The sequence below is a fragment of the Crinia signifera genome, chromosome 3, assembly GCF_055691185.1.
Source record: "Crinia signifera chromosome 3, ASM5569118v1, whole genome shotgun sequence".
In the NCBI taxonomy this organism is placed as follows: Eukaryota; Metazoa; Chordata; class Amphibia; order Anura; family Myobatrachidae; genus Crinia; species Crinia signifera.
The window spans coordinates 334202019-334229994 of record NC_139219.1 but is presented as its reverse complement, the minus strand read 5'-3'; the positions used below and the strand labels follow the sequence as shown (position 1 = coordinate 334229994).

Here is a 27976-nt window from a genome sequence, read left to right as displayed (position 1 = left end):
ATGATTGGTCGGCATAACCAGTCGGCATCACCTCTTAAGTTGACCTTTTCCATTCATCCTCATGTTGTTAATTTTCTGGATGTCGCTGTCCGATTAGATTCTGGCTGTATCAGTACCTCATTGTACAAGAAGGATACTGATCGGATCACCATATTACATGCTGCCAGTCATCACCCCAAACCCTTGAAGTTCGGGTTGCCTTATTCCCAGTTTATTAGAGCATGTAGGATTTGTAGTGATGCCACTGAGGCCAGTCTTCAGATTGATGCCATGATCCAGAATTTTCTGGTTCGTGGTTATGATTTGGATCTTCTTATAAGTGCTAAGCAGAGAGACTTATCCTTACCCAGGTCCGCTTTATTCATGCCTAAAACTAGAGAGACGGCAGCCACCAAGAGAATGCCATGGGTCAACCATTATAGTACCGCTAGTGATGGGATCCGTAGAATTTCCAAGCAGCACTGGCCTCTTGTTACCACTGATAATTCCTTAGGGCTTAAGGATGTTTCTTTGATGCCCTGTTATACCAGGGGCAGGAACATTTGGGACTGGGTGGTCCAGACGGACACTACCCCACGCTCTAATGTTCCTGTGAATACTGGTTTCCTAGGCCGATGCAATGGTTGTTTCAGGTGCTTAAATTGCACCACCTGCAGAAATTTGACTGTTGGTGACACTTTCTGTCACCCTTTTTCTGGTAAAAGATATTCCATCAGACATCGTGTTACCTGTACCACCCATTATATTGTTTACCTTATTTCTTGCCCGTGTAGGCTCCATTACGTTGGTAAATCTGAGAGAACCCTACGTGAACGGATGGCCGGGCATAGGGCTGCAATTCGTGCTGCCTTATCCTCCGGCACCAGTGACCAACCAGTAGCTAGACATTTTGCGCTGGCTGGCCATAGTATGGCCAACTTAAGGTACATTATAATCGATCATGTCCCACACAAACTACGTGGTGGTAACAGGCCATTGGCTCTCCTCCGGTGTGAATCCCATTGGATTCACCGCTTAAGGACTATGGTACCCCATGGTCTTAATGATCATTTGGGTCTCCATGCATTTTTGTAATTGATTATGTCTGATCTGCTATGGTATACTCGGGCTTGTGATTATGATATTTTCAATATTGATACTTTGTCTTGATGTCTAGGTACCTTGTACTTCTGCTACTGTCTTTTATTGTATTTTTGTATATGTTACTGTATTTATCTTATATGTGTATTTTTTCATATGTTGGAATCTATGTATATACTGTTCTGATTTAATTGCTGATACGGTGTCCTTACCGGTCTTCTTTCTTCAGCCGTTTTAATCACTCTTATCAGTACAGCTTTCCGTTGCACCGTCACTTTGCCTGACAGCTGTGACGTCACTGCACATGGACCATTGCCGCGTTACTGGTATTGTTTATTGATGCCGATTTCCATGGTTTCATTCCATGCAGTGGCGCCTGCTTGATGACGCAGTGCTGTTGCCGCGGGAAATGTGCTGTAGCGTGCACGGTGAAGTGGGGATATAAGGTAAGCTGTTAGCTGTTCAGATTGTGCCTGATGACGATTTTGAAACAATAAAATTGAAATGTTGCATGACGTTCCGGACTGAAGTATGATTTACTTACCATGTGCCACCTTCTGCTATGTGAGACAGTGTTACTATATATATATATATATATATATATATATATATATATATATATATATATATATGTCTAAAACGAAAGAAAGAAGCGCTCCATAGTGCAGTTTATCCTAATAACAAAAGTTTTATTCTTTAAAATGTTCCCAGGTTTGGACAACAAAGGTCACGTACCACAATAGGCGGTATCAGTACCGCACATCAAAAGCATGTATTACAGTATCTCACTGTTTGTTGGAGCGGTTGCACTCTCCTCTCCGTCTCCGTCTCACTCGTTTGAATGACGCTAGGCCACGCCCCTACGCGTTTCGTCACTTCGGACTTCGTCAGAGGGCTCTGACGAAGTCCGAAGTGACGAAACGCGTAGGGGCGTGGCCTAGCGTCATTCAAACGAGTGAGACGGAGACGGAGAGGAGAGTGCAACCGCTCCAACAAACAGTGAGATACTGTAATACATGCTTTTGATGTGCGGTACTGATACCGCCTATTGTGGTACGTGACCTTTGTTGTCCAAACCTGGGAACATTTTAAAGAATAAAACTTTTGTTATTAGGATAAACTGCACTATGGAGCGCTTCTTTCTTTCGTTTTAGACACAATTTCTCCTGTGGATCCAGGAGCCCTTACGGGCAATAAGAAGCAGCCGGTCCTAATCACGGACTCTAGTGCTAGGGAAGAGAGGAAAAATTTCCCTTCCCAATTTCTGGGACTTGTAGTCTCTGTGAAACGAACAGACGGATATTGACACTTGGTTTTGCGCATCTTCCAATTGTTTTTTTGTGAATATATATATATATATATATATATATATATATATATATATATATATATATATATATATATCCCATGAGTGTAATGTGTATCCTCACTCACAATGATGTCATTAGTCAGTCACAGTGATGTCATTTGCCACTCACAGTGATGTCATTAGTCACTCACAGTGATGTCATTAGTCACTCACAGTGATGTCATTAGTCACTCACGCGTTTCATGACTTTATCCCCACAGGCCGGTTCCTCTGTTTTACAAATATCTTTTAACTTTCATGTTTGTCATTGAGGAAATTAACAAAGATCAGACGCTGTTACCCAATATTACTCTGGGATATCACGTATATGACTCCTGTACTCAAACTAGGAAAGCTGTAAAAAGTGTCCTCCAGATTTTATCAGGATCAGGAACGATGGTTCCAAATTATTCCTGTACGGGACGTAGAACATTATCTGGTTTTATTGGAGATCAAAGTTCCCTTACGACACTGCCCATGGCTCAGATATTGGCATTATATGGATACACACAGGTATAGTAAATACAGTATATATCTTCATCACCAGCTGGTTCACCAGTTAAAGTTAATACTAATCAGTCCTCCTGTTCCTCTAATCTCTCCCACTGTCCCAATAAATCCTCTTGCTTCCCTACTAAGCCCTCCCACTGCCAGTCTAATCTCTCCCTCTGTCCCAATAAGCCCTCTCACTGCCCTACTAAGCCCTCCCACTTCCAGTCTAAAGTTTCCTGCTGCTCCACTAAGCCCTCTCAGTGCCCTTCTAAGCCCCTCCCCTGATCCTCTAAACTATCCCGCTGTCATACTAAGCCCTCCCACTGATGATCTAAACTCTCCCTGTGTCCCTCTAAGCTTTTTATACTGTCCCACTATGCCCTCCCATTACCAATCTAAGCTCTCCTGCTTCCACAATAAGCCATCCTACTGCTCCTTTAATCACTCCTGCTGCCCTTTTTAATCCCTCCAACTGCACCTCTAAACTCTACTGGTGTCTCCCTAATCTATTTCTCTTTCCAAATAAATCCTCCCTTTGCCAATATAAGCCATCCTGCTGCCCCTCTAAGCCCTACCATTGCCAATCTAAACTCTCCTGCTGTCCCTCTAAGCCCTCCCACTGCTCCTCTAAACTGTTGAGCAGCCCCTCCAATGCCCTCCCACTGTAAACTCTCCCAATGTCCCACTAAGCCATCCTGCTGCCAATGTCCCACTAATCCCTTTCAATGTCCCACTAATCCCTTCCACTGCCAATCTAAACTCTCCTGCTGTCCCTCCTAGCCATCTCGCTGCATCTCTAAACTATCCTGCTGCACCACTAAGATGTCCCACTGTGCCACTAAGCTCTCCTGCTGCTCTCCATAAGCCCTCATGTAGTCTAACTCTCACCAAACCCTAACTTCCCTTGGCACCTGATGTGTCCGGATTAAAAGAGTTGCCAGACCATCAGGTGTCAGCAAATCAATGGCATTTCTTCAAATTAATAGAGATTTCAGTCAGTTGATGCTATTGTAGAAATAAAACACAATAATCTAAATTATTTTAGAACAATTACAGATTCAGGTCCCAAGGGTCATCAGGGGACCACTTTTCATAATCTCCACCTATCTGTAACATTGCTTTCTTGAAGATACTGTCTTTTCTGTGTAGATCAGCTATGGTGGAACCAGTCATCTTCTCAGTGACCGCCACCTCTACCCAACGTTTTACCGCACAGTGCAAAGTGATCGGACCAGTTACTCCGAGCTGTCTTATTTGATCAAGTTCTTTGGCTGGACCTGGGTTGGAGTTCTAGCTTCTGATGATGACAGTGGTAATGAAGAAACTCAGCTCCTGACTGAATATCTGACTCTCAGGAGCATCTGTGTTGCCTACACAATAAAAATGAAGTATTCTAAATTGCTTGTCTTGGATGAAATGAATAAGAAGAGAGCTGATATTATAAGAAAGTCATCTGCCCAGGTTATAATACTCTGCGGGACATACTCTTCTAATTTAGCTGATTTTATAACAGCTGTGAGAGGTGCGCTCAGGGATAAGACCTTAGTGTTTGGTCCATCGTTTTCCACCAAATTATTTCTAATGGAGCATTATATGGATATATTTAATGGAAGTTTGGCCCTTCAACCTGCAACTCTCCCCATGCTGGATATGAGAAGTTTCTATGACAGTTACCAGCCCATAAATCACCCCGAGGACAAGTTACTAGAACATATATGGTTGGTGTGGAAAAGATGTTTCTCAAGAGATATAGAAATGAATGACCTATATAGCTTCATATATGGGAAAACACTGCGCAACTGTACCGGGACGGATCGTATAACAGAGTTTGATACTTTTCACTGCCCCGGACTTACTGACCGAGTATATAAGGCGGTTTATTCCATGGCCCATGCATTACATAATATGCACATGGACCTAGGTGCTCAGTCTCCTACACAAATCCCTCAATCCTGTGGTTATATGCAGCAGGTAAGTACATCAGGACCCGAATCAGTATCTGTTGCAGGCTTGGAAGAAAAAACCCTGCAAAACTGCAACATGCCAAGGTCCAACCAGCACAGGGCAAAGTTGCCCAGCATGCCAGGTCCCGACCCGCAATGCAATTTCAAAACATTTACAATTGCATCACAGAAAATGTGGGCGCATTACATGTACAGTGCAGTTGTGAAGGCGGGCACCGGGATGCCATGTTCTGTCTCTCAGCAGATGCATCTGATATCAATGTTGCATTGACCCACCCAACACCAGGTCGCCACTAAGCAAAAACACTGCATTGCCAACCCCCATCTGTAGCTCAGATTGTGGTTTGCAGTTAATGATTTTTGTTATTCTACAACTTATGATGAATCGCTCCTATAATACACACACACTGGGGACACGGAGATTTGCCATATACTAGTACCTGGAAATGCATTTTACTCACTGGAGGCAGATGCCAGATCCTGCAGCAGAGAGACCAAGAATAATAAGCAGAGTAGTGGCTTTTAGATTGGAAGCGTGGATGTCACTGAAGACTTTTTCGAGGGCAGTTCTAGTGGAATGGAGAGGACAGAGACCAGACTGGAATTGGTGGAGTGGGGGACGGAAAGGAATTAAAGTGGTTACAGACAAAACACAGTTTGGAGTCAAAAGAGAGAAGAGAGATGGGTCAGTAGTTGGAGAGAGTGTTCGGATCAAGAGTAGGCTTGTAAGTATAAGGGGTATGATTGAAGGCAGAGAGGACAGTGCCCGATTAGAGGAACAGTTTGAGGAGGGGGCAAGTTGGAAACAGACAAGAGGAGGAGGGAGGGGCTTGGGTCTAGTGGAGAGATTAAAAATCAGTAAAGGGTTAATACTTCACCTGAGAAAAGGGAAGAGAAGTCAGAGTTGTTTAGATGGATGGGGAGGTGCGGTAGGGAATGGATGGGGCTGTTATGATGTAATGTACTGGTAAATGGAGCAAATTTTGGATGAGAAGTAGGTGGCAAGTCAAGGGCAGAGTGTGAGGAAGGGAGTCATGGTGGAGGTTGGTAGAGGAGGGAGTTGAAAGTACAAGAGACTTCAGGGAGGAGTCTGGGAGGAGATAAGGGTCTGGAAGTATTATGGTTTAGCAATGTAGGATGGGAACATATATTGCAAATGGAGGTAGTCTGTCATAGAGCGTGATTTCTTCCACTGTCACTCAGCGATACATGAGCCTTTTTTGCAGATATTTAATTATTCTTTTCTTCCTCCTATTTCTTCATAAAGTGACAGTGGTCTCATAAGGAAAGGGCGTGGTCACACAATAGTACCCCCAATTAAAGTTAGACAATAACAGAAGCTTATACATGTTACATCACATGTAGTGCCCCTGATTCATAAGGGCACATATTATTCATGTAACATCACTCAGTATCCCCCCTATTCACATTACGCTACACAGTAGTACCCTTTATACACAATGCTCACAGTAGTGTCTCTCATACACAGTTCTCACAGCTGTAGTGCCCCTTACCCATAATACCCACAGTAGAAGTGCTGGTAATACACATGGGGACCCAGTCCAACATACTCCACCCAGCAGATGCCCCCCCCCACCCCGCCCAGAATGCAAGGGGGATGCAAAGGGACTTGAACAAGATCCATAATGTCCACAGTAGTCCCCCTTACTCAAAATGACAAAACAGTAGTGCCACTTACACTTAATGCCCACAGCATTGTTATACTCATAATTCCCTCAGTACTCCCTTTTACACATCATACCCACAGTAGTGCCCCTTATACACATCTCTGCCTCTGTCACACCAGCAGCTCCATGCCCTGTGCCCCACCTCTCTGTGTCCCAGCAGCAGCTGGAAGCTGACGTCACAGGTCTCCACTGACTTATATTTGCTTGCCCTGGAGAAATCATTCGATGGTCGACGACCATCGAATGATTTCTCCTGCTGCGGGCACTTGCGACGGGATGTGTCTTCATGACCCACTTCCTTACATGGCTGCAAGGGAATATGGTGGTGGTGATTCCACGGGTGGCGGGGCAGCCTCCTAGGACTCGGTAAGCTGTGAGCTTCGCACCTTACCAAGTAAACCAGAATCAAGGCCTTTGTGCGTTCATGCTCCCATCGCACTCAGTGCCCATGCCCATCCCATTCTGTGCCCACACACCCATGCCGCTCAGTGCCACACATATCCCACTGATTCCACACACCCATCCCACTCAACTCAGTCACCGCAACCATCACATTGGATTCAAGCATCCCTCTCACACCCTACATTCAGTATCTACCTTCATTTTCCAAAATACTTAACATGTTGCTAAATAGTCAACAGGGAGGTGGAGCCAATATGAGGTGATTCTATTAGAATTGCATAATTTTGGCCCTGCCCCCTCCAGATAGACCCACGAATCACTGCATTATTTAAATACATTTTTGAATATATTGTTAAAAAATGCTTTTAAGAATTTCATAATAAATTTGGTAACTAGCACCCATAGGACTGCATGTTAATAGTTAAAATAAAGTTCTTAGACATATCATGTGTATTTCCCAGCTCCATCGATACTTGCGGAAGGAGAGACGTACCGATGGGGATCTGGTTTTCAATAATAATGGAGATTTTGTTACCCCGTATAAAATTGCAAATTGGCAAATGTTAAATAATGGTTCCTTGTTTTTGGTATATGTCGGCCATACAAGGAACGTGGATGAAAATCACCAGAACTTTTCTATTCAACTGCAGAAAATTGTGTGGAAGACTGACAACAATGAGGTTACATTATATTTATGTAGTATTCTTATTCATGTCCTTATAATGGAAACATTTATCCTTTCCTTATATTCAGACCTGATCGCCAAGTAAATCTAGTCCTACTCTGAGCTGAGTGCAGCGTCCCTTCCTTCCAACAGCTGGGAGCCAACTGCATTTTCAGGGGCACTACTAGAAAACGCCAGCGTGCCACCCACAAGCTGGCTTTGTTTGAATGGACGGCTCACGCATGCACACTACAATTCGTCCTTCGATAATCAGCATTGGTTGTGAATTCACTGCCCTGCGTACACATCTGAATCGGCCCCTTAGTTTTGAAGTATTTTCCCCGTTTGTTATGATTACGTTCCTATAATACTTTCATTAAGTCTGGCACTAGGATGATATATTTCTGTTATTAGTGGTGGAGGAGTCTACAATATCCACTTCTATGTCATTTATATTGTCACATAGGGAATTGGAGGTGCTATCCCCTGGTTTTAGTTCAAATATAGTCATAGTAACGAAGCCAAGAGATCTCGGATGAACTTTTCCTACCACAAAAATATATATACATTTTTTTTTTATAAAACCAATACTACATAACATTTGTACATTACAAATAGTTATCTAAAGTCCAATACCAACTGTAAAGTTGAAATAGTATATATTTAATATGAAGGCACCCTATATTGGGCATATTCCGAGCGAAGTATGTAAAGGTATAATAGAATATGTAATGAAGAAGAGATTCATTAATGCAAAATATAAACATTGAGGGGGTTATTCTGGTTGCTTCACTCACATACGAATTCGCAGAGGAGCTCAATGTTTTAAAAGTGCACATGTGCAAGTGGCTGGTGTGTGCGGCCATGCCGAACAAGGTGTTCACACGCACCCAACACTGCGGGTCGGGGTGAGTGGAGTCAGTGGCTAGTTGCGTCACTTTAGCGCGGGAACGCACAATGTTTTCAACACCCATGAAACGCTAGTCACGTTAATGGGAGTGGCCAGCGTTTCATTGGTGTTGAAAACATTGGGCGTTCCCACACTAATGCGGCCGTGATGCAGGTGCGGGGGGGGGGGGCAGATATAGCTGCCCACCCAGTTCCTGTCAAGGGTACACGCATACCTTTAACATCATTCAATGGTCGTCCATCGAATGATGGAATCAACAATCGAATGATGTGGGTTTGGCCATCCAATATCAGCCTCTGTTGGCCGCTTATTTGTGTCTTGTTTCTCCTTATCAACAATTATTTGTACACTGCTGAGATGCGGATTAAAAAAGGTCCCTTTAGGTAAGATTTTTGGATTTATTGGTCAGTATGTGAATAATCAGACGTATGTTGTGCGTCTTTTAACAAGTAGGAAATTCCTTTTGTGCATAAATATTCAATATTTAATTTCTAGGTGTCTCCAGGTGGCCAAAAGGTCGACATGAGTTTTTCACAGTTTTGTTGTCCCACATTTTGACATAAGTCGACATGGACACAGTATCGACGTACCAAGTCCCCTCCCTGTGCTTGGCACACTATTATATTCTGAATTCACGCCCTAGTCGATGGTAGGGTATGTTCTTTACAGCAATAAGACCTGACAGATATCAGGGATTGAAGGTCCCTTATTACCCTATAGCATTATGGGAAATACAGTTACATATATATTTTTCTTATTTCCAGATCCCTAAGTCTCAGTGCTCGGAGAATTGTAAGCCAGGGACCAGGAAAGTGCTGAAGTCTGCCCTATATTCCTGCTGCTACAGCTGTGTCCAGTGTTCCGAGGGGGAAATATCCAATGTGACCGGTATAATATTATTGTCATTACTATCATCCTTTATTTGGTGCCACAAAGGGGTTCAAAGCGCCTTACAAAGTACAAAAAACAGAATGACAAACTACAAAGAGACGTACAATACATTGCATAAACATTCCTTCATAAGAAGTCATACAGTAATATAAACATAGTAAAACCAAAGGATTAGATGTCACTGTAGGCACTGTGGAGATGGTTTTATAAGTAAGGCAAGGAACAACACCTGAGGAGAGAGGGCCCTGCTCATGAAAACTTACATTCCAAAGGAAAGGGGCACACAGACAGGGGTGACAGATATTTTGGACCTTGAGCATGGGACAGAGGCTTTAGGATAGGGACCGGACATTTTTAAAAAAAAGAAGTGAGTCTTAAGGGAGCCTTTGGAGTTTTGTAGATCGAGAGTCTGATAGGGAGATGAAGCGAGTTCCAGAGGTAAGGAACAGCATAGGGAAAGTCTTGGAGTTGCGAGTAAGAGGAAGTAATCAGTTGAGAAGACAGGCAGAAATCATTAGTGATCTGAGATAAGCAGGTGGGAGTCTAAATTGCAGAAAAGGTCAGAGAAGTAAATAGGAGAGGATTTGGTGTGGGCTCTGTACTTTAATTGAATGAGAGAAGAGTGAATTGGGTTTGAAGGGGAGCCAGTATATGGCTTATAGAAGAGGGAAGGATTAGTAGCAGCAGTGAGGACAGCGTGCTCTGGAGAGAGATGGAAGTGAAGGAGGCCAAATAAGGAGCCTGATATAGACATGGGCACTGATGCATTCATATCTGTGAATTTGGACACAGTGGGTGTGTGGAAAGATGCAAAATCTTAATTTACCTGGAAATGTATTGAGACACCCACAGGAGGATTCACTAATTCAATCAACTGCTTACAAACATGCAAGGGTGGTCTCCGATCCTTCAAAAAGCAATCATATGAGTAATAAACTGGCCACTCAAAATGTACACAGGAACTGAGATGCACAGTTATATGCGGAAGCATGCTCTGAATACGGTCATGACACCTCGATCGCTCCATAACTGCCCCCAAATAGTTCCTGACTGTCAACAACTGTGCAAGGAAAGTCTAAGTTTGAGTGGCATTGCTAAGGTGTTTTCATGAAGCAATCACAGTTGGCCAATACTCACTCTACTCCATAAATATCAACAAAATCTGTTACAGGCCCTTACTTTCCTCAAGGGTGAGATAGGGTCTAGAGATCCTGGATATAATTTTCATAGATGGAAATGTCCAGACTAAGAAAGATACTGAATATGAGGTTTGAAAGAGAGAATTAAGGATAACTACAAGGCAGAGCACTTGGGAGCTAGAGGATATAGTGGTGCTGTCAACAGATAATAAGGTTGTAGGAGGGTGGGAAGATGATCAGCTCAGTCTTAGACATGTTAAATTTAAGAAATTGCTGGAAAATTTAGGAAGAACTAGCACAGAGACATTTGGAAGTATGACTGAGGAGAGATGGGGAGACGTCAAAGGATGGGAGATAGTTTGAGTGTCCTCATGATAGAATAGATATTGGAGGCCAAAATAGTGGTTGAGCTCACCTATTGTACGGGGATATATAGAAGTGGAAAAGGAGAGGTTCAAGATAAGAACCTTGGGGTTTACCTACTGGAAGAGGAAATGAGGAGAGTGAAGTCATGAGAAGAGATGGAAAATAAATGTAACAGCGGTAGGTGGTTAGCAAGAAGGAGGCACAAGGATAAGGCGGTCCACAGTGATGAAGCAGCAAAGATATCAAGGAGACTGAGCAGTGAGTAGTGGCCCCTGAATTTTGCATCAGGAAAGTCATTGTTAACTTTTGTGAGGACCGTTTATGTGGAATGAAGAAAAAAGCCATGCCGAACTTAGTCAGGCAGGCAATGGGAGGAAACAATGGCAGTCAGTTGGTTGTAGACATTAAGCTCAATGCATTTGGAGGCAAATGAGAATAGAAAGATTGGGCAGTAATTAGAGAGCATGTCAGTATAATGGGTGGATTTTTTAATACTGAGGAGACAAGACGAGGAGAGATTGGAGAGATAGGCACGATGGAAACAGGCAACGGTATAAAAGTAGTGGAGTAGGTGAAGTCAGAATTGGTCAAATGGTTTGGGAGGTGTAGGCTGGAAAAGGTAGGTTGATGAGGGTCTGGTAGGATTACATAGTCAATTTAGATGTGAAGTGGTTGGCACAGTCAAGGGCAGAGCATGAGCAGGGGAGGTGAGAAGGGAGAGAGATGAGAGAGTTGAAAGTGGTGAAGATATTATGAGGGTTAGAGGATCAGAAGGACATAAGAGTTTTGTAATATGGATCACTTTCTGGTTCCGGCATGGAGGAGTAGACAGCTTCTCCTCATTGCTCCGTCACCCGCTCCAGCTCTGATCATTCCCATGCTGTCGGCTACCCTCAGAACCCGGTCCCATCCCCCCGGAGGTTGGCTTTGGGCATAGAGAAATACTTGGAACCCCAGACGGCCGCCAAATAGGCTCCCTCTCAGCTACCACAGCGCCAAGAAAAACGGTGTGTGGAACAAAACATGGCACCGAATGCGGACAATGACCCGGGGACACCAGTGGCTAAGAAGCCGATCATCAATCAGACTCCTGAAGGGAGAGAATCTCCTGCCAATACAGGCAATTATGAAGATCTGATTTCTGCCATTCAAGGCTCTATGGCTCCTTTAATCCAAAAAGCAGTATCTGACATTACAATGCAGATTAACCGCCTAACAGACAGGCTAACTGAGGCTGAAACACAGATCAGCACAAATATGGATGATATACACTCCTTACAACAATCAGTGAAGACACTGAAAGGAGATAATAAACGTCTGTCTGACAGATTAGAAAACATTGAAAATAGAACAAAGCGAAACAATCTTAGAATAACAGGGATCCCGGAATCCATCAAGGGGCCACAGCTTGATCACTGTGTTTGTAATACCATACCAAAACTCTTACACATAGAATCTTCATGTTCGGATATGGTGGTCGAGCGCGTGCACCGACTGGGCACATTATAACAGCAAGAACATGATAACCAACCGAGAGTGGTCATTCTGAAAATTCTCATTTTCCTCCATAAGCAAATGATTTGGAATGCCTCTAGGAAAATGACTCCTATCAAATGGGAGGAACACATTCTAGTGAAGTCTCCAAAGCTAGGCACTTCTGTTTTCTCCGCAATGGTGAAATCCGATTGTATATTTTATATGCTTTTCCCAGCATGTTTAAGAATCATCACAGCGTCTGGGTCACATGACTTTCTTAATCCTAAAGAATATTTCGCCGCTTTATCTTTTAATAAAATCAAATAAAGGTTACATTTTATAAATTTTGTCTATTAGGTGCACCACATAGAAGACATTCTTCTCTTTTTCTTGTTTGAATTCTCCGCTGTGTCCAGTGGTAGCACACCCTCCCGATATAATTATTTAAATAAATACCATACTGAGGGTCCTATTAAAAAAACATTAATATCTTATTTTTCCTGTGCGACTGACTCCTCCCCCTTCCCCATTCCCTGGTATTTAATCCTAAAGAAGCAGAAGACTTTCTTCTAAAAATTCGCCTCATTAGGATTCAGGCTGATACATAATTGTAACAATGGTGCTGACCGTTGGTTAATAGTTCTGCCTTTTACTGTAGGAATGGTTTAATACTTATTGCCGAGTGTTTGTGTATATTATTCTATTTTATATATATATATATATATATATATATATATATATATATAATTGTAGCAGGGTCCGGCACTCCCAGTAACAGCTGAACTTGGGCCGGTGCCTTCGCAGCCAATAAATTTAGCACGATGTAGTAGTTGATGGCGCGGCACTCGTACCTCTAATAATGAATTCAAACAGCAGCCAGCTTAGTAGTCAACGTTTCAAATCTCTTTAATTTGTCATCAGGATAGAGAAGTAACAAACAGTATCATTTAAATAGCAAAACCACGTGGAGGCGGGAGAGGTGAAAGCCAATCGCAACACAGTCTCCCTTCACATCTAACTGACGTCATCCAAAGGAGACGCGCCAGTAGTGACATAACAAACCATCACCATAGTAACAATAAATAAAACAAATAATTAAAAAATGGATGCAGCAACTGAAAAAAGTCTATGCAGAAGAATACAGCATACTACATAAATATAATGCATATAAATATACATAAAAAATGACAGTAGTCAGATCAACAAAAGCACAAAAAAGAAAAAGAATTTATTTGCGGAATATCGCTAATGGCAACAACTCATTAAGTCCCCGTGGTGCTATGCAATCTAGCTGGTTTGATTGCATAGCACCACGGGGACTTAATGAGTTGTTGCCATTAGCGATATTCCGCAAATAAATTCTTTTTCTTTTTTGTGCTTTTGTTGATCTGACTACTGTCATTTTTTATGTATATTTATATGCATTATATTTATGTAGTATGCTGTATTCTTCTGCATAGACTTTTTTCAGTTGCTGCATCCATTTTTTAATTATTTGTTTTATTTATTGTTACTATGGTGATGGTTTGTTATGTCACTACTGGCGCGTCTCCTTTGGATGACGTCAGTTAGATGTGAAGGGAGACTGTGTTGCGATTGGCTTTCACCTCTCCCGCCTCCACGTGGTTTTGCTATTTAAATGATACTGTTTGTTACTTCTCTATCCTGATGACAAATTAAAGAGATTTGAAACGTTGACTACTAAGCTGGCTGCTGTTTGAATTCATTATTAGAGGTACGAGTGCCGCGCCATCAACTACTATATATATATATATATATATATATATATATATATATATATATATATATATATATATATATATATATATATATAAAATACAACCCAATAGTGTTATTCGGCACCCATAAACAATTTTATAGTGAATTCAGTCTTTCCACAATTTGTACAGTTATAAAATTATCAACCAAGATATCTTTTTTAGATATAAAATATTTATTATAAAACATATAAAACACAAATGCTTTTGTAATAGAAGTATCCTCTTGGGATTGGGATCATACCAAGTACCCGACGCATTTCGTCTCTTTGTGAGACTTCATCAGGGGTTTTGATACTTATAGTATGAATCTTTAAAGATGTTATAATTCCCAAAAAATCTAATTAATTTTTCACAGTGGTTTTTCTCAATGGGACGATGGTATTTACTGTATTAATTCTTTAGATAAGATTTTTTGGTCAGATTTTTTAGATCAGATTTTTTAGTAATCATCAATTTTCTCTATTACGATAGTAATACTGTGCCAATTATCCTCTTTTAAAATGGTAACACTGTACCGTTTAAGAGTGTGACATAATCTCCTAATCTCATTCTTTAGTGAATTTTTCATATGCGAATGATACTTGATGTGGGTGAACCGTATTAATATGGGTGAGGGTAGCCACAATTCTGGCCTGATTCCTCACAATCCAGCCTCCAAAAGTGAAAGTGGTCGCTTATTGACTTTTAGGCTTAAACCATGATTAAAAACAGGTATATGGAACCTTAATTCCTGCATCAAAACAAGTGACGTGATCACACTCTAATATTCTTTGGGGGATCGGAGTTAAAATCCCCTCAATGTGGCCTGAGCATGTGCACTCTCCAATGTCCAAAAGGCAAGTCCATATACCTGTTTTTACTCATGGTTTAAGCCTAAAAGTCAGTAAGTGACCACTTTCACTTTTGGAGGCTGGATTGTGAGGAATCAGGCCAGAATTGAATTGTGGCTACCCTCACCCATATTAATACGGTATCATTCGCATATGAAAAATTCACTAAAGAATGAGATTATGAGATTATGATACACTCTTAAATGGTACAGTGTTACCATTTTAAAAGAGGATAATTGGCACAGTATTACTATCATAATAGAGAAAATCGATGATTACTAAAAAATCTTATCTAAAAAATCTGACCAAAAAATCTTATCTAAAGAATTAATACAGTAAATACCATCGTCCCATTGAGAAAAACCACTGTGAAAAATTAATTAGATTTTTTGGGAATTATAACATCTTTAAAGATTCATACTATAAGTATCAAAGCCCCTGATGAAGTTTCACAAAGAGACGAAACGCGTCGGGTACTTGGTATGATCCCAATCCCAAGAGGATACTTCTATTACAAAAGCATTTGTGTTTTATATGTTTTATAATAAATATTTTATATCTAAGAAGATATCTTGGTTGATAATTTTATAACTGTACAAATTGGTATTTACTGTATTAATTCTTTAGATAAGATTTTTTGGTCAGATTTTTTAGATCAGATTTTTTAGTAATCATCAATTTTCTCTATTACGATAGTAATACTGTGCCAATTATCCTCTTTTAAAATGGTAACACTGTACCGTTTAAGAGTGTGACATAATCTCCTAATCTCATTCTTTAGTGAATTTTTCATATGCGAATGATACTTGATGTGGGTGAACCGTATTAATATGGGTGAGGGTAGCCACAATTCTGGCCTGATTCCTCACAATCCAGCCTCCAAAAGTGAAAGTGGTCGCTTATTGACTTTTAGGCTTAAACCATGATTAAAAACAGGTATATGGAACCTTAATTCCTGCATCAAAACAAGTGACGTGATCACACTCTAATATTCTTTGGGGGATCGGAGTTAAAATCCCCTCAATGTGGCCTGAGCATGTGCACTCTCCAATGTCCAAAAGGCAAGTCCATATACCTGTTTTTACTCATGGTTTAAGCCTAAAAGTCAGTAAGTGACCACTTTCACTTTTGGAGGCTGGATTGTGAGGAATCAGGCCAGAATTGAATTGTGGCTACCCTCACCCATATTAATACGGTATCATTCGCATATGAAAAATTCACTAAAGAATGAGATTATGAGATTATGATACACTCTTAAATGGTACAGTGTTACCATTTTAAAAGAGGATAATTGGCACAGTATTACTATCATAATAGAGAAAATCGATGATTACTAAAAAATCTTATCTAAAAAATCTGACCAAAAAATCTTATCTAAAGAATTAATACAGTAAATACCATCGTCCCATTGAGAAAAACCACTGTGAAAAATTAATTAGATTTTTTGGGAATTATAACATCTTTAAAGATTCATACTATAAGTATCAAAGCCCCTGATGAAGTTTCACAAAGAGACGAAACGCGTCGGGTACTTGGTATGATCCCAATCCCAAGAGGATACTTCTATTACAAAAGCATTTGTGTTTTATATGTTTTATAATAAATATTTTATATCTAAGAAGATATCTTGGTTGATAATTTTATAACTGTACAAATTGTGGAAAGACTGAATTCACGATAAAATTGTTTATGGGCGCCGAATAACACTATTGGGTTGTGTATTAGATTGTGTAGACTCCTCTAGTAGGGGGTCTAGTGTTATTGGCGACCGTTTCCGATATCTAGCGCAACTTTTAGTGATATTGTTTTGTTGTGAGATATATATATATATATATGTATATAAGAGCTGGATGGGTGGCTTAACCTTGCCTTTATTCTTTAGTTTTTCTATATATTTGGTTCTACAAATTCCTGTAATATGCAAAATATCCGCACACATCAGGGCACATCGGAATTCCGAGATTATTGTTAATATAGCTGTATACCTTTTTAAGTTTTCTTTATCCCCTGTCTGTGTGTTAAATGTTACCCTAATGTCTCATCCCTTTCCTTTTTTATTAGTTTCAGTAGTAGGTATGATTTATTCTACACTAGTATTCACTGATGTCTATTAACATAGGCTCGTTAAACATTAGGGGTATACATACACAAAAGGCGCAAGTTATTAATGTATTTTAGCAAACAAAAGGTGGATTTAATCTGCCTTCTGGAATCACAGAAAGCTCTAAATGCTAAACTGGGTGTTGTTGGGTTTGGCATCTCTAAACTCTAAATCATGTGGGGTAGTAACACTATACATACAGATAGTGGTAGATGCTCAATTAGTTCAGTAATATTACTCAGGTGCATGAGGGAGTGGTTAATACTGAGTAAGTAAACAAGACATTTTCCCCCTCCCCCAGCACACAGAGTGGTATTAGTAACCAATCTTGAACACTACATGACAATAGAATTCAGTGGTAATAACACTAGCAAGAAAATCCTTATGTGTACAAGTTTCATCAGTAGTAGCAGACCCCAATGGTAGATATCTGATGACTACAATTGATATTGGAGGCACTATCTTCAACGTGTGTAATATTTATGCACCTACTCAATATAAAAAATATTTTTTCATTGATCTACTCACCAAACTTTACACATACGATCCAACCACATTAGTTTTATGTGGGGATTTTAATTTGATAACCTCACATATCCTAGATAGATCTCCCCCTCCGAGAAACAAGGTCACACTTCCAAAAATAGGGGTATCCTATATAACAAAGTCTCTTAATTTGATTGATACTTGGAGAGCACTAAATCCAATAGAAGAATAATTTACTTGTATTTCATTAACCTAGAGAAGACTACATTTTGATAGCTGAACCTCTGTTTCCTTAGATAAAAACAGGTGAAATTGCTCCTCCAGTTCTCTCTGACCACGGACTGGTATCTATATAATTAGATCTTTCAAAAAAGACTCCTATAAAACCTTTTCTCATCTTTCACAATCCCAAGGCCTGCGAGTTAAGCTTCTGGAGACTTGGCAGAGATATTGTATTGATAACTCTATCGGAACATCCTCTGACTCGGCTTTGTTCTGGCAGGCAGCCAAGGCTGTGCTCAGGGGAGAAATTATCGCCTATGTCTCCAGGCTTAAAAAGCAGCAGAATTCCAAATACATTGAATTACAAACTCAACTGTCTGATGCATTCCAATCTTTTAAACAAAACCCTTCTAGGGAAGCTAGAACTAATTATCAGACCGCTAAGATGCATTATGATGAATATTTACAGATTCAGGGAGACAAATACCTTTTTAATATAAATTCCAAATTTTATAAATTTGGGAATAAAGTGGGATCAATGCTTACTAACCTGCTAAAGGGTTCCAGACAACGCACAGTAATTCACCCTTTGTTAAAGAAAGATGGTTCTACTACGGAATCAGATGGCAGATGTAATAAAGGATTATTATGAACAATTATACTCACCTCCTCCGGCCTTGCCAGATGAGTCAATGGGTGTAGATGGTTCTCCTCAACCTTCTACAATTTCTGAGTCTCTTTCGTTTTGGGACACTCTCCCGTTTGTACAAGTACTGACCCATTTGAAGCAATCTTTGCTGACCCCTATTACTACTGAGGAAGTCTCTTGGGCTATTGGCCAATCAAAACTCGCCAAAGCACCGGGCCCAGATGGCTACTCAAATGAGTTTTACAAACTAATGGAGCCACATATTGTTAAGCCAATGATGACTTGTTTTTATTCCATTATGGACCAAGAGACTCTCAAAACCTTTTTCTCTGATGCCTCTTATAAAAGTATTACCTAAGGCGGGTCGCAATTTAAATTTGGCAGGATCATGTAGGCCGATCTCTCTGCTAAATACAAATTGTTTACAAAAAAATATTAGCAGAGAGATTGAAACCTATATTACCCATGATAACCCACAGAGATCAATCAGGGTTTATAACAGGGCGGCATTCTGTATTAAATGTTCATAGTACTGGCAGCTATTTAACAGTCGGATGCTCTTTCCACATCCGGGGGGATAATAAACTAGGTCCTAACGCTGGTTGTGGAGAAAGCATTTGATATGGGACTATGGCCACAATTGCTTAAGCCATTAGAGACATTAGGATTGCCCTCCCAATAATTAGGACAATTTATACAACTCCTAAATCTGCTATAGCATTCAACAGACTCCTTTCTAATTTCTTTCAGCTAGGAAGAGGAACCCATCAAGGGTGTCATCTATTGCCGCTATTATTTGCGATAGCCATAGAACCATTGGCGGTAGCAATAAGGTCTTCTCCTCTTATACAAGGGATCAAAATTAGATCAGAAGAGCTAAAAATTGCATTGTTCACTGACAATACTTTGATTTTTATTTCAAACCCCTCACATTATATTCCAGCATTGCTGCGTCTCAATGACTCATTTGGGAAGGTTTCAGGTTATAAAGTAAATGTTTGGTACTTGTGTATTATCACGGCGCCCATCGCATCGCATACCAAAAGGCATGCGATGGTATGCGATGCGATATCGCGCAATGTTGTACAATGTCATACAATTTTAAAATTGTATGACATTGTATATGGCATACAATGCCATACAATGCGATGTGATGCGATTAAAAATTGTACAAGCACCCTAATGGGTGCTTACACTCTTAAATGCACCCTAATGGGTGCTTACAATGTTAAATGCACCCGCACACCACCCCCCCACTATAAACGTGAACCCGAAGCGTGGCGAGCACAGCGAGCCTGCGAGGGGCGGCGGTACGCGTCCTACGACCTTTTCATACCCCCACTATCCACATCGGCATGGAATTGATTTTATAAAGTGACCGAGCCCAAAGCGTGAAGAGCGCAGCGAGCCCCGCGAGGGGAAGCGGATACCTGTGAAGCCCGCGAGGGGACGCGGATACCTGTGAAGCCCGCGAGGGGACGCGGATACCTGTGAAGGTATCCAAGTCCCCTCGCGGGGCTCGCTGCGCTCGCCATGCTTCGGGCTCGCTGCGCTCACCACACTTTATAAAATCAACTCCACGCCGATGTGGATAGTGGGGGTATGAAAAGGTCGTAGGACGCGTACCGCCGCCCCTCAAGGGCTCGCTGCGTTCGCCACGCTTCGGGTTCACGTTTATAGTGGGGGGGGGGGGCGTGGGGATGCATTTAACATTGTAAGAACCCATTTGGGTGCTTATACGATTTTTTATCGAATAGGGGGCTAAAATCGCGTAGCATCGCATGTCATCGGGTGCATGGCATGCGATGCGATGAAAACATTGCGCGATCAATATCGGGAGTGCTGTGATAATACACAAGTACCAAATGTTTCATAAACAGAAATTTTACCGTTTAGGCAATATTAATCCTTCCACACTAAAACATCTAAATATTCCATTTGCTTTCACTAGTTCACATTTCAAATACTTGGGGATACAGATTAGTGCTAAGCTATCTAAGTTGTATTCATTAAACTTCTCTCCAATTATTACCCAAATATCAACCAAATTAGAGGCATGGAAGGATCTTCCTGTTTCACTAATAGGTAGACTCGCTATTATACAATAAATTATTTTCCCCAAAATATACTATTGTATACAAACGCTCCCTATAACACTACTAAAATCAGACATCGCTCGCCTGGAATCTTTGTTAACTAGATTTATCTGGCAAGGGAAACGCCTTAGAATTGCAAAAATGAAACAATAGACCGCTAAATTAGAAGGTTGTCTTGGCTTTCCTGACTTAAAGAGCTATACCGCAGCTATCATTTTTAGATATATTTCTGACTGGGTACTGAATAATTCTACTTATACTTACTCTGTATTAGAACGAGCAATCTTTTATCCATTTGCACCTGGGGCATTGATCCAGTCTAAACATTCGGACATCCGGTTAGAAATAAAGTAGCATATTTTATTCAAAGACACTTATTTAACTTGGTTGTCTATTAATAAACTTATTATTACTTATTGCATCTTTTCCTCCCTCGTTAACTAATTCACAATTTAACTTGTGGAGAGATAAAGGCATAGACACTCCAAATAAAGTATTTGACCGAGGAGGATCTATCTATACTTTTTAAGACCTCTCACAACGTTTTGAGCTGCCCCACACAAACCGGTTAATGTACTTTCAGGTGTCAACACTTTCTGACATCAATAAAAGCCCCAGGTCCAAGGAGTGGCCGCCCTATAATGCTACCTCAGGTTACACCAATAGACCTACTCTTTAATTTTCTTTTAACAAAACAGTATAAAGTGAAATATTTATATATATTATTGATGAAACAAAGTTGTGTAGGCCATGCTTAATGGACAACATTACTTAATAAATGGATAAAGGACATACCGAGCATAACCGGTCTAGAAGACATTGTTGGACTTCACTCAACATCACTAAAAGCATTAAACTCTGTTAATTTACAAGAAGTGTACAGTATTTGCAAACATCACATAGAGCATATATAACTCCTCAAAGGTGCAAATATATGATACCAGAGGAGACGGGTCAATGCCGCAAATGTGGAGCAACCATAGCGAACTTGGATGTGGAATTGCTATAAAATGAAAAAATTCTGGAACAAAGTTATTGCCTTTCTCTCTACTACATTCCGGTGGAAATTTACTAAAGGAAAAATTACCGAAAATTCATAGTCGTATTGATGTGCTATCAATACGAATATGAATTGCCGTATTTTCGGGATAGTAAATGTCAAAAATAAGGGTATTTCTGGATACAAATACACCTATTTTTTACAAATTTCCTTTAGTAAATTTCCCCCTCCATGTCAAGCTCTTTCCAGAACCTTTAGCACTTATTGGACTTTCCTTTCACATGTGGACAATGGACAAAATAAAAAAAAAAACACCCTCTCACTGTTCATCACTATAAGTACGGTGGCGAGAAAATGCATTTTAATACATTGGATGGAGAAAACTGCCCCATTGCTATCGACGGTCAAGCAAAAATTACTTCAAATTCTTTATTTTGAAAGGAAATACACTAGAACAGATCTATCCGCTGGAGCTAGCAAATTTTATCAGAAAATGGTCCACATTTATACTGTAGATACTCTTGAGACGAATGTCAAAAGTCATATTCTCTTGATATTTGAAAATGTTTAAAAAATAAATTTTTTGTAATGCTTCTTGTCTATTTTTGTATTATTATAGATGACAGTAATGTAGTATTAAGATGTATAGCCAAATGTTTTAAAAAATCGATATTATCGGTGATTGTACGGATACTATATACGTTTCCTCTATTGAGATATTCCTGAATCTTGATCCCCCCCCTTCATCCTTCATGACACCCTCTCGTTTCAGTCCTTCGTCAACCTTTTCATTTGTTTCGTATGTTGGATATAATTAGATATACGTATTGTATCGTTAACAAAGATATGCCACATAAGATTATTGTTACTGGTTGACACATTTAATCTGTGTAAGAGAAAGTTGTGACATATTGTTGTTACCTAAAGAAAAGAAAAAAGTCCCAAAGCGCTACCCAACGCCTTCTGCCAAGCCTTCAAATTAGGACCACCACACAGTCCTTTTTCAACGACAATCTTCACAACAAATCATGCATGCGGCGATGGCGGTTGTTCTTATACCAGAATCTCCTCTTTAGCTTCCACAATCAATCATATATATGAAAGAGAAAGAAGAGAACAATGCAATGTCTAGTACGTCTATAAATCAGATCATACTCAGGAGGGGGGGGGGGGTGTTTATATGGTGACCCCAGAAAGATGCGTACCCTAACTCACGTCAAAAGAAGTGAGAACCTGTGTATAAAGGTATCTTTATTCCGGGTCACTCTGGTGATGTTAGTAATAGTTCCCTCCACCAGATGGTATTAGACAGACGTACCGTACTCACATAACGTACACTTTGATAACTCCTATAATGGTATCTTTAGAGTCACAAGCCCGGCCTCCACGGACTAGGATATTCACTCCATGGGCATAGACTCAGGCATATATTGCAAATGAAAAATAAAGACAGAATCTCTCTTATTTTCAAATTTTTTATTCAAGGTGCATAAAACTAAATAGTGGCTGGAAGTTGGAAATAATAGGCGGTACCTGAAAGTGCGCAGCGGCCACATGCGCAAACACTTCACCGCCCAAATACAGATCACAGTCCACAAAGGTTGGCACCCCTCTCCATTTATAATAGTGTAGAGGGATGTTACGTCTGCAGTAATTAAAAAGATATGGTCCTCCCATTCTATACCTTTTAGTTTATTTAAAATATCCTTTGTATCTTTAAGGTGAGATTTGTTAGAAATGACGAATGGTTGGAGATGATGGTCAATCATATACGAGAGGTTAGAGGGCAGATGTAACATCCCTCTACACTATTATAAATCATAATGATGGGATAGAGGCTGTTAGAAAAACTCTACAAAACACCTCTATGGAAACCAACCTCCAAAAGTTGATTTTAGATGGCATCCATTTTATTTTAACTAATAATTATTTTAATTTTAATGGCGTCTTTTATAACCAAGAAGTCGGTACCGCCCTACAAGTTAGAACCTCTCTCCAGCCTTGACAAAGATAGGAGTACCTATCGAAACGCGTCGGTGGAAGGGGTGCAACCTTTGTGGACTGTGATCTGTGCGGTGAAGTGTTTGCGCATGTGGCCGCTGCGCACTTTCAGGTACCGCCTATTATTTCCAACTTCCAGCCACTATTTTGTTTTATGCACCTTGAATAAAAAATGTGAAAATAAGAGAGATTCTCTCTTTATTTTTCATTTGCAGTATATGCCTGAGTCTATGCCCATGGAGTGAATATCCTAGTCCATGGAGGCCGGGCTTGTGACTCTAAAGATACCATTATAGGAGTTATCAAAGTGTACGTTATGGGAGTACGGTACATCCGTCTCATACCATCTGGTGGAGGGAACTATTACTAACATCACCAGAGTGACCCGGAATAAAGATACCTTTATACACAGGTTCTCACTTCTTTGACGTGAGTTAGGGTATGCATCTTTCTGGGGTCACCATATAAACCCCCCCCCCCCTGAGTATGATCTGATTTATAGACGTACTAGACATTGCATTGTTCTCTTCTTTCTCTTTCATATATATGATTGATTGTGGAAGCTAAAAAAGGAGATTCTGGTATAAGAACAACCGCCATCGCCGCATGCCTGATTTGTTGTGAAGATTGTTGTTACCTGTTACAGCTATTCTGGTAATTTCTGAACAATGTACATGTTGCAATTTTTTACTTGTTTCGTCCTATTGTAAGAAAATTATTTCAATAAAAAGTATTTAAAAAAAAAAGAGTTTTGTAGTATGACGCTTCAGAGAAGGAGAGGGCATAGGCATAGAGAATACATGTACAATTTAAAAGATGAAGGGGGGATTTACGAAAATGAAAATTCTATTTCACATAGGATGTTGCTATGGGCAACGAATCAGATCAACTTCTTCTTTGTTTTGCACCTTCTACAAGATTAAATATAGAATCTGATTGGTTTCTAATAGCAATAGCCTATGGGAAATATAACTCCCATCTTAGTAAATTTCCCCTGAAGTATGTGGTTAGAAAGTCTAAGGATGGGTAGTGACAGCTGGCACAAAAGAGTCAAGAACTGAAACAAGGAAGACAGTGTATAGGGAATTGAATTGGTCAAGGCATGAGGGATACACTGGGGAGAGGAGTGGTTTGAACAGAGAGGATAAGGTTATGGTGCTCAATGATTCCTTTATTGATGGTATTCTCCTTGGGAGGAAGATGGGAAGGAGGAGTGAGGGATATGATAAAAGAGAGAATATTATGGTAAGTGAGGGGTAAAAGAAGAATTCATCAATTAAAATAGGAAAACGGTGGTTGATAGATGCCAACTACTTGAAGGTGAATAGGGTATAAGAGGTGAAAAGCATGATCATTGGCTATGAACAAAGAAATTAATACTTCTAATGGTATTAGTTGGTACGTGAAGCTGAAGTAAAGAAGGACCCCCAACACCACCATCACGGTGACCTCTGGCTGGGGGCTTTTAAAGAATGTGAACCCCCAGAAGAGAACGCTGCAGAATAAATAGTGTTAGAGTGGGATATTTGGGTTTTGGTGATGCCTATTGATGGATATTTAGCTAGTTGGAGGTGATTTAATCATGGTTAAGAACGTTTTATTACAGATAGACCTGGCATTCCATAGGACACAATTGAGGAGAAGTTAAGCACTGTACATTGCACAGAGAAATTGCCCCTGTGCTTTCTCGTGGCTTGTTGCCCATACACACGCAACTATGTGTGTAAGGGCAATCTGTGCTAATTGGTGTTCTGGTTAGCACAGGCTGGTAAATGGACTCGATTTTGACTACATGAAGCCAAAATCTAGTCAGACGATGGAGTCGTGTGGACCAAACATCGCATCGCTTGGGGGTATGCACACCAAGTGAACCAAGCATAATTTGTAAGCAGCCTGTGTGTATGCCCCTTTAGTATGAGAGACGTGAATGCGATTATCAAATTTGCTATAGCACGGAAGATGTAGCAATGTCATTAATCTACATATTTTTGTCTGCTGTTTTATTCTTCCAGACAGTGAAAATTGCTTTAAGTGTGCTGACCATGAGTGGCCTAATGAGAAGAAGACTCAGTGTGTTCCCAAAGTGGTGGAATTTCTGACCTACACAAATGACACAATTGTTGTCTTTATCTTAATATCAATATTTATGCTTTGTTTTTTAACTTTTATGATACTTATTCTATTTATTTTGCACCATGACACACCTCTGGTGAAAGCCAATAACAAGAACCTGAGCTTTCTTCTCCTGGTCTCCATCATGCTGAGCATTCTCTCTGTGTTCCTGTTCCTCGGATGTCCTGTACATGCCACCTGCATGCTCCGGCAGATCTCCTTTGGAGTCCTCTTCTCAGTGGCCATATCTTGTGTCTTAGGAAAAACTATCATGGTTTATATTGTTTTTAAAGCCACCAAACCAGGAAGTCCATGGAAAAATTGGGTCAGCACCAAATTGTCTAATTGTGTAGTATTGTTGTGCTCATCCATCCAAATAGTAATCTGTGTGAGTTGGTTGACTATCTCTCCACCTTTCCAGGAGCTAGACACTCATTCTTATCTGGGAAGGATCATTGTTCAATGTAATGAAGGATTAGTTGTTGGATTCTACTCTGCTCTGGGTTATATGGGAATCCTGGCAGCCATTAGTTTTATTACAGCTTTCTTGGCCAGGAAGTTACCGGACAGCTTTAATGAGGCCAAATACATAACCTTCAGCATGCTGGTCTTCTGCAGTGTTTGGACTACCATGATCCCAGCTTATCTCAGCACCAAGGGGAAATATATGGTGGCTGTGGAGATCTTTGCGATACTAGCTTCATGCGCTGGACTTTTAGGTTGTATATTTTTCCCAAAATGTTACATTATCTTATGGAGACCGGAACTAAACACAAGAAAACATCTACTTGAGAAAGAAAATAATCTGTGTTATTCATGAATAATAACTTATATTATTATTATTATTATTATTATTATTATTATTATTATTATTATTATTATTATTTTAAATTATTATGATTCATTAGGGATTATAGACAGTCAGGGCATTGCAGAGAGAAAAGACAATGCATTGACAATAATCCAACTATTGCCCAAATCATAGCTGTATATATTAACAGTTTCTTTGTAAATGTAAGGTCATAAAGGACAATTGTTTTTTGTTAGGTTTTGTTATATTATCAAATAAACCTAATGTAGAGAACATGTTAATCTCACTCAGGAAGCTTGCAGGGTGGTCTTTAAAGCTTTATTAAAATGTACATCCCTTGGGTGACATTTAATAGAATAAGAGTTTTTTGCACTTTCAAAATCGCCCATTATCGCACTTTTTTAAAATCACATTTTTTCTGCGGATTCGCATATTTATTTTAATGAGGTGCGTGTTCTGGAAAGAAAAGTGTGATTAAGTGCGATAATATGCGAATATTAGGCATGAAAATGTGCGAATATGAGGTAATGTGCGAATTTGTGTTTGTAAAAAAAAAAAAACGTGTGAGGGTCCCCCCTCTTGAGCATAACCAGCCCCGGGCTCATTGAGCCAGACCTGGTTCCAAAAATACGAGGGACAAAAAGCGTTGGCGTCCCCCGTATTTCTGAAACCAGCCCCGGACTCTTGGACTGGTCCTGGTTCCAAAAATCTGGGGGACAAAAAATCTGGGGGCCCTTGTATTTTGAAACCAGCACCGGGCTCCAACAGCCCGCGGTGTCATGCCACAGCCGGGGGACACTTTTTACATAAGGTCCCCCGGCCGAAACATGAGCACCATGGCTGGTCAGCCTTGGATGGGGTACCTGGAGGAGTGGGGACCCCCCCAATAAAGGGGTCCCCCCAGGCTTCACCCGTCCAGGGCTGAAGCCCAGGGCTGTCACCGGCGTCCGTGCCCAGTGGACGCCGGCCTGATAGGGTTAAATTTCACATTTGTAACATTGCTTTATCCAGGAGAACTACAAGTACCAGCAGACCTCCATCAGATGCTGGGACTTGGAGAACCACAAGTCCCAGCATGCGGGGCATTAATGGGCCCGCTGGGACTTGTAGTCCACCTGTAAAAAGAATGTTAAAAGAAAACACACACAGAGAAGTATAACTTTATTACATACACATACACCCACCTCACTTTTACACCAACATACTTACTGATCCAGGATCCAGCGCTGGTCTCCCTTCTGCATAGCCGGCTACCCCCGCACTGACAGCGGGGTTAGCCGTCTATATCCGGCACAGCTAAGAGCCTCTGTAGCGCTACAGAGGCTGATAGTGTGATTGGCCGATGCGTCTCCATGGAGAGCAGAGAGAGGACAGGAATGGGATTATAAATAAGCCCTGGCATTCAGGGTCGTCTTAACAGCAGTGTGGGCCCCTGGGCAAAGCAATTCACTGGGGCCCTTAGCACCC

General features: G+C 40.6%; 1 protein-coding gene across 1 annotated transcript; it reads left to right on the top strand.

The window, feature by feature from the left end:
• Positions 1-26544, top strand: LOC146063089 (vomeronasal type-2 receptor 26-like). Its single transcript, XM_083175102.1, has 6 exons — positions 1-632; positions 2650-2941; positions 4070-4891; positions 7436-7654; positions 9313-9436; positions 25599-26544. The coding sequence occupies exons 1-6, from the start codon at positions 1-3 to the stop codon at positions 26516-26518; spliced, it is 3009 nt and encodes a 1002-aa protein (XP_083031228.1). The 3' UTR covers positions 26519-26544.
• Positions 26545-27976: the final 1432 nt, after the last annotated feature.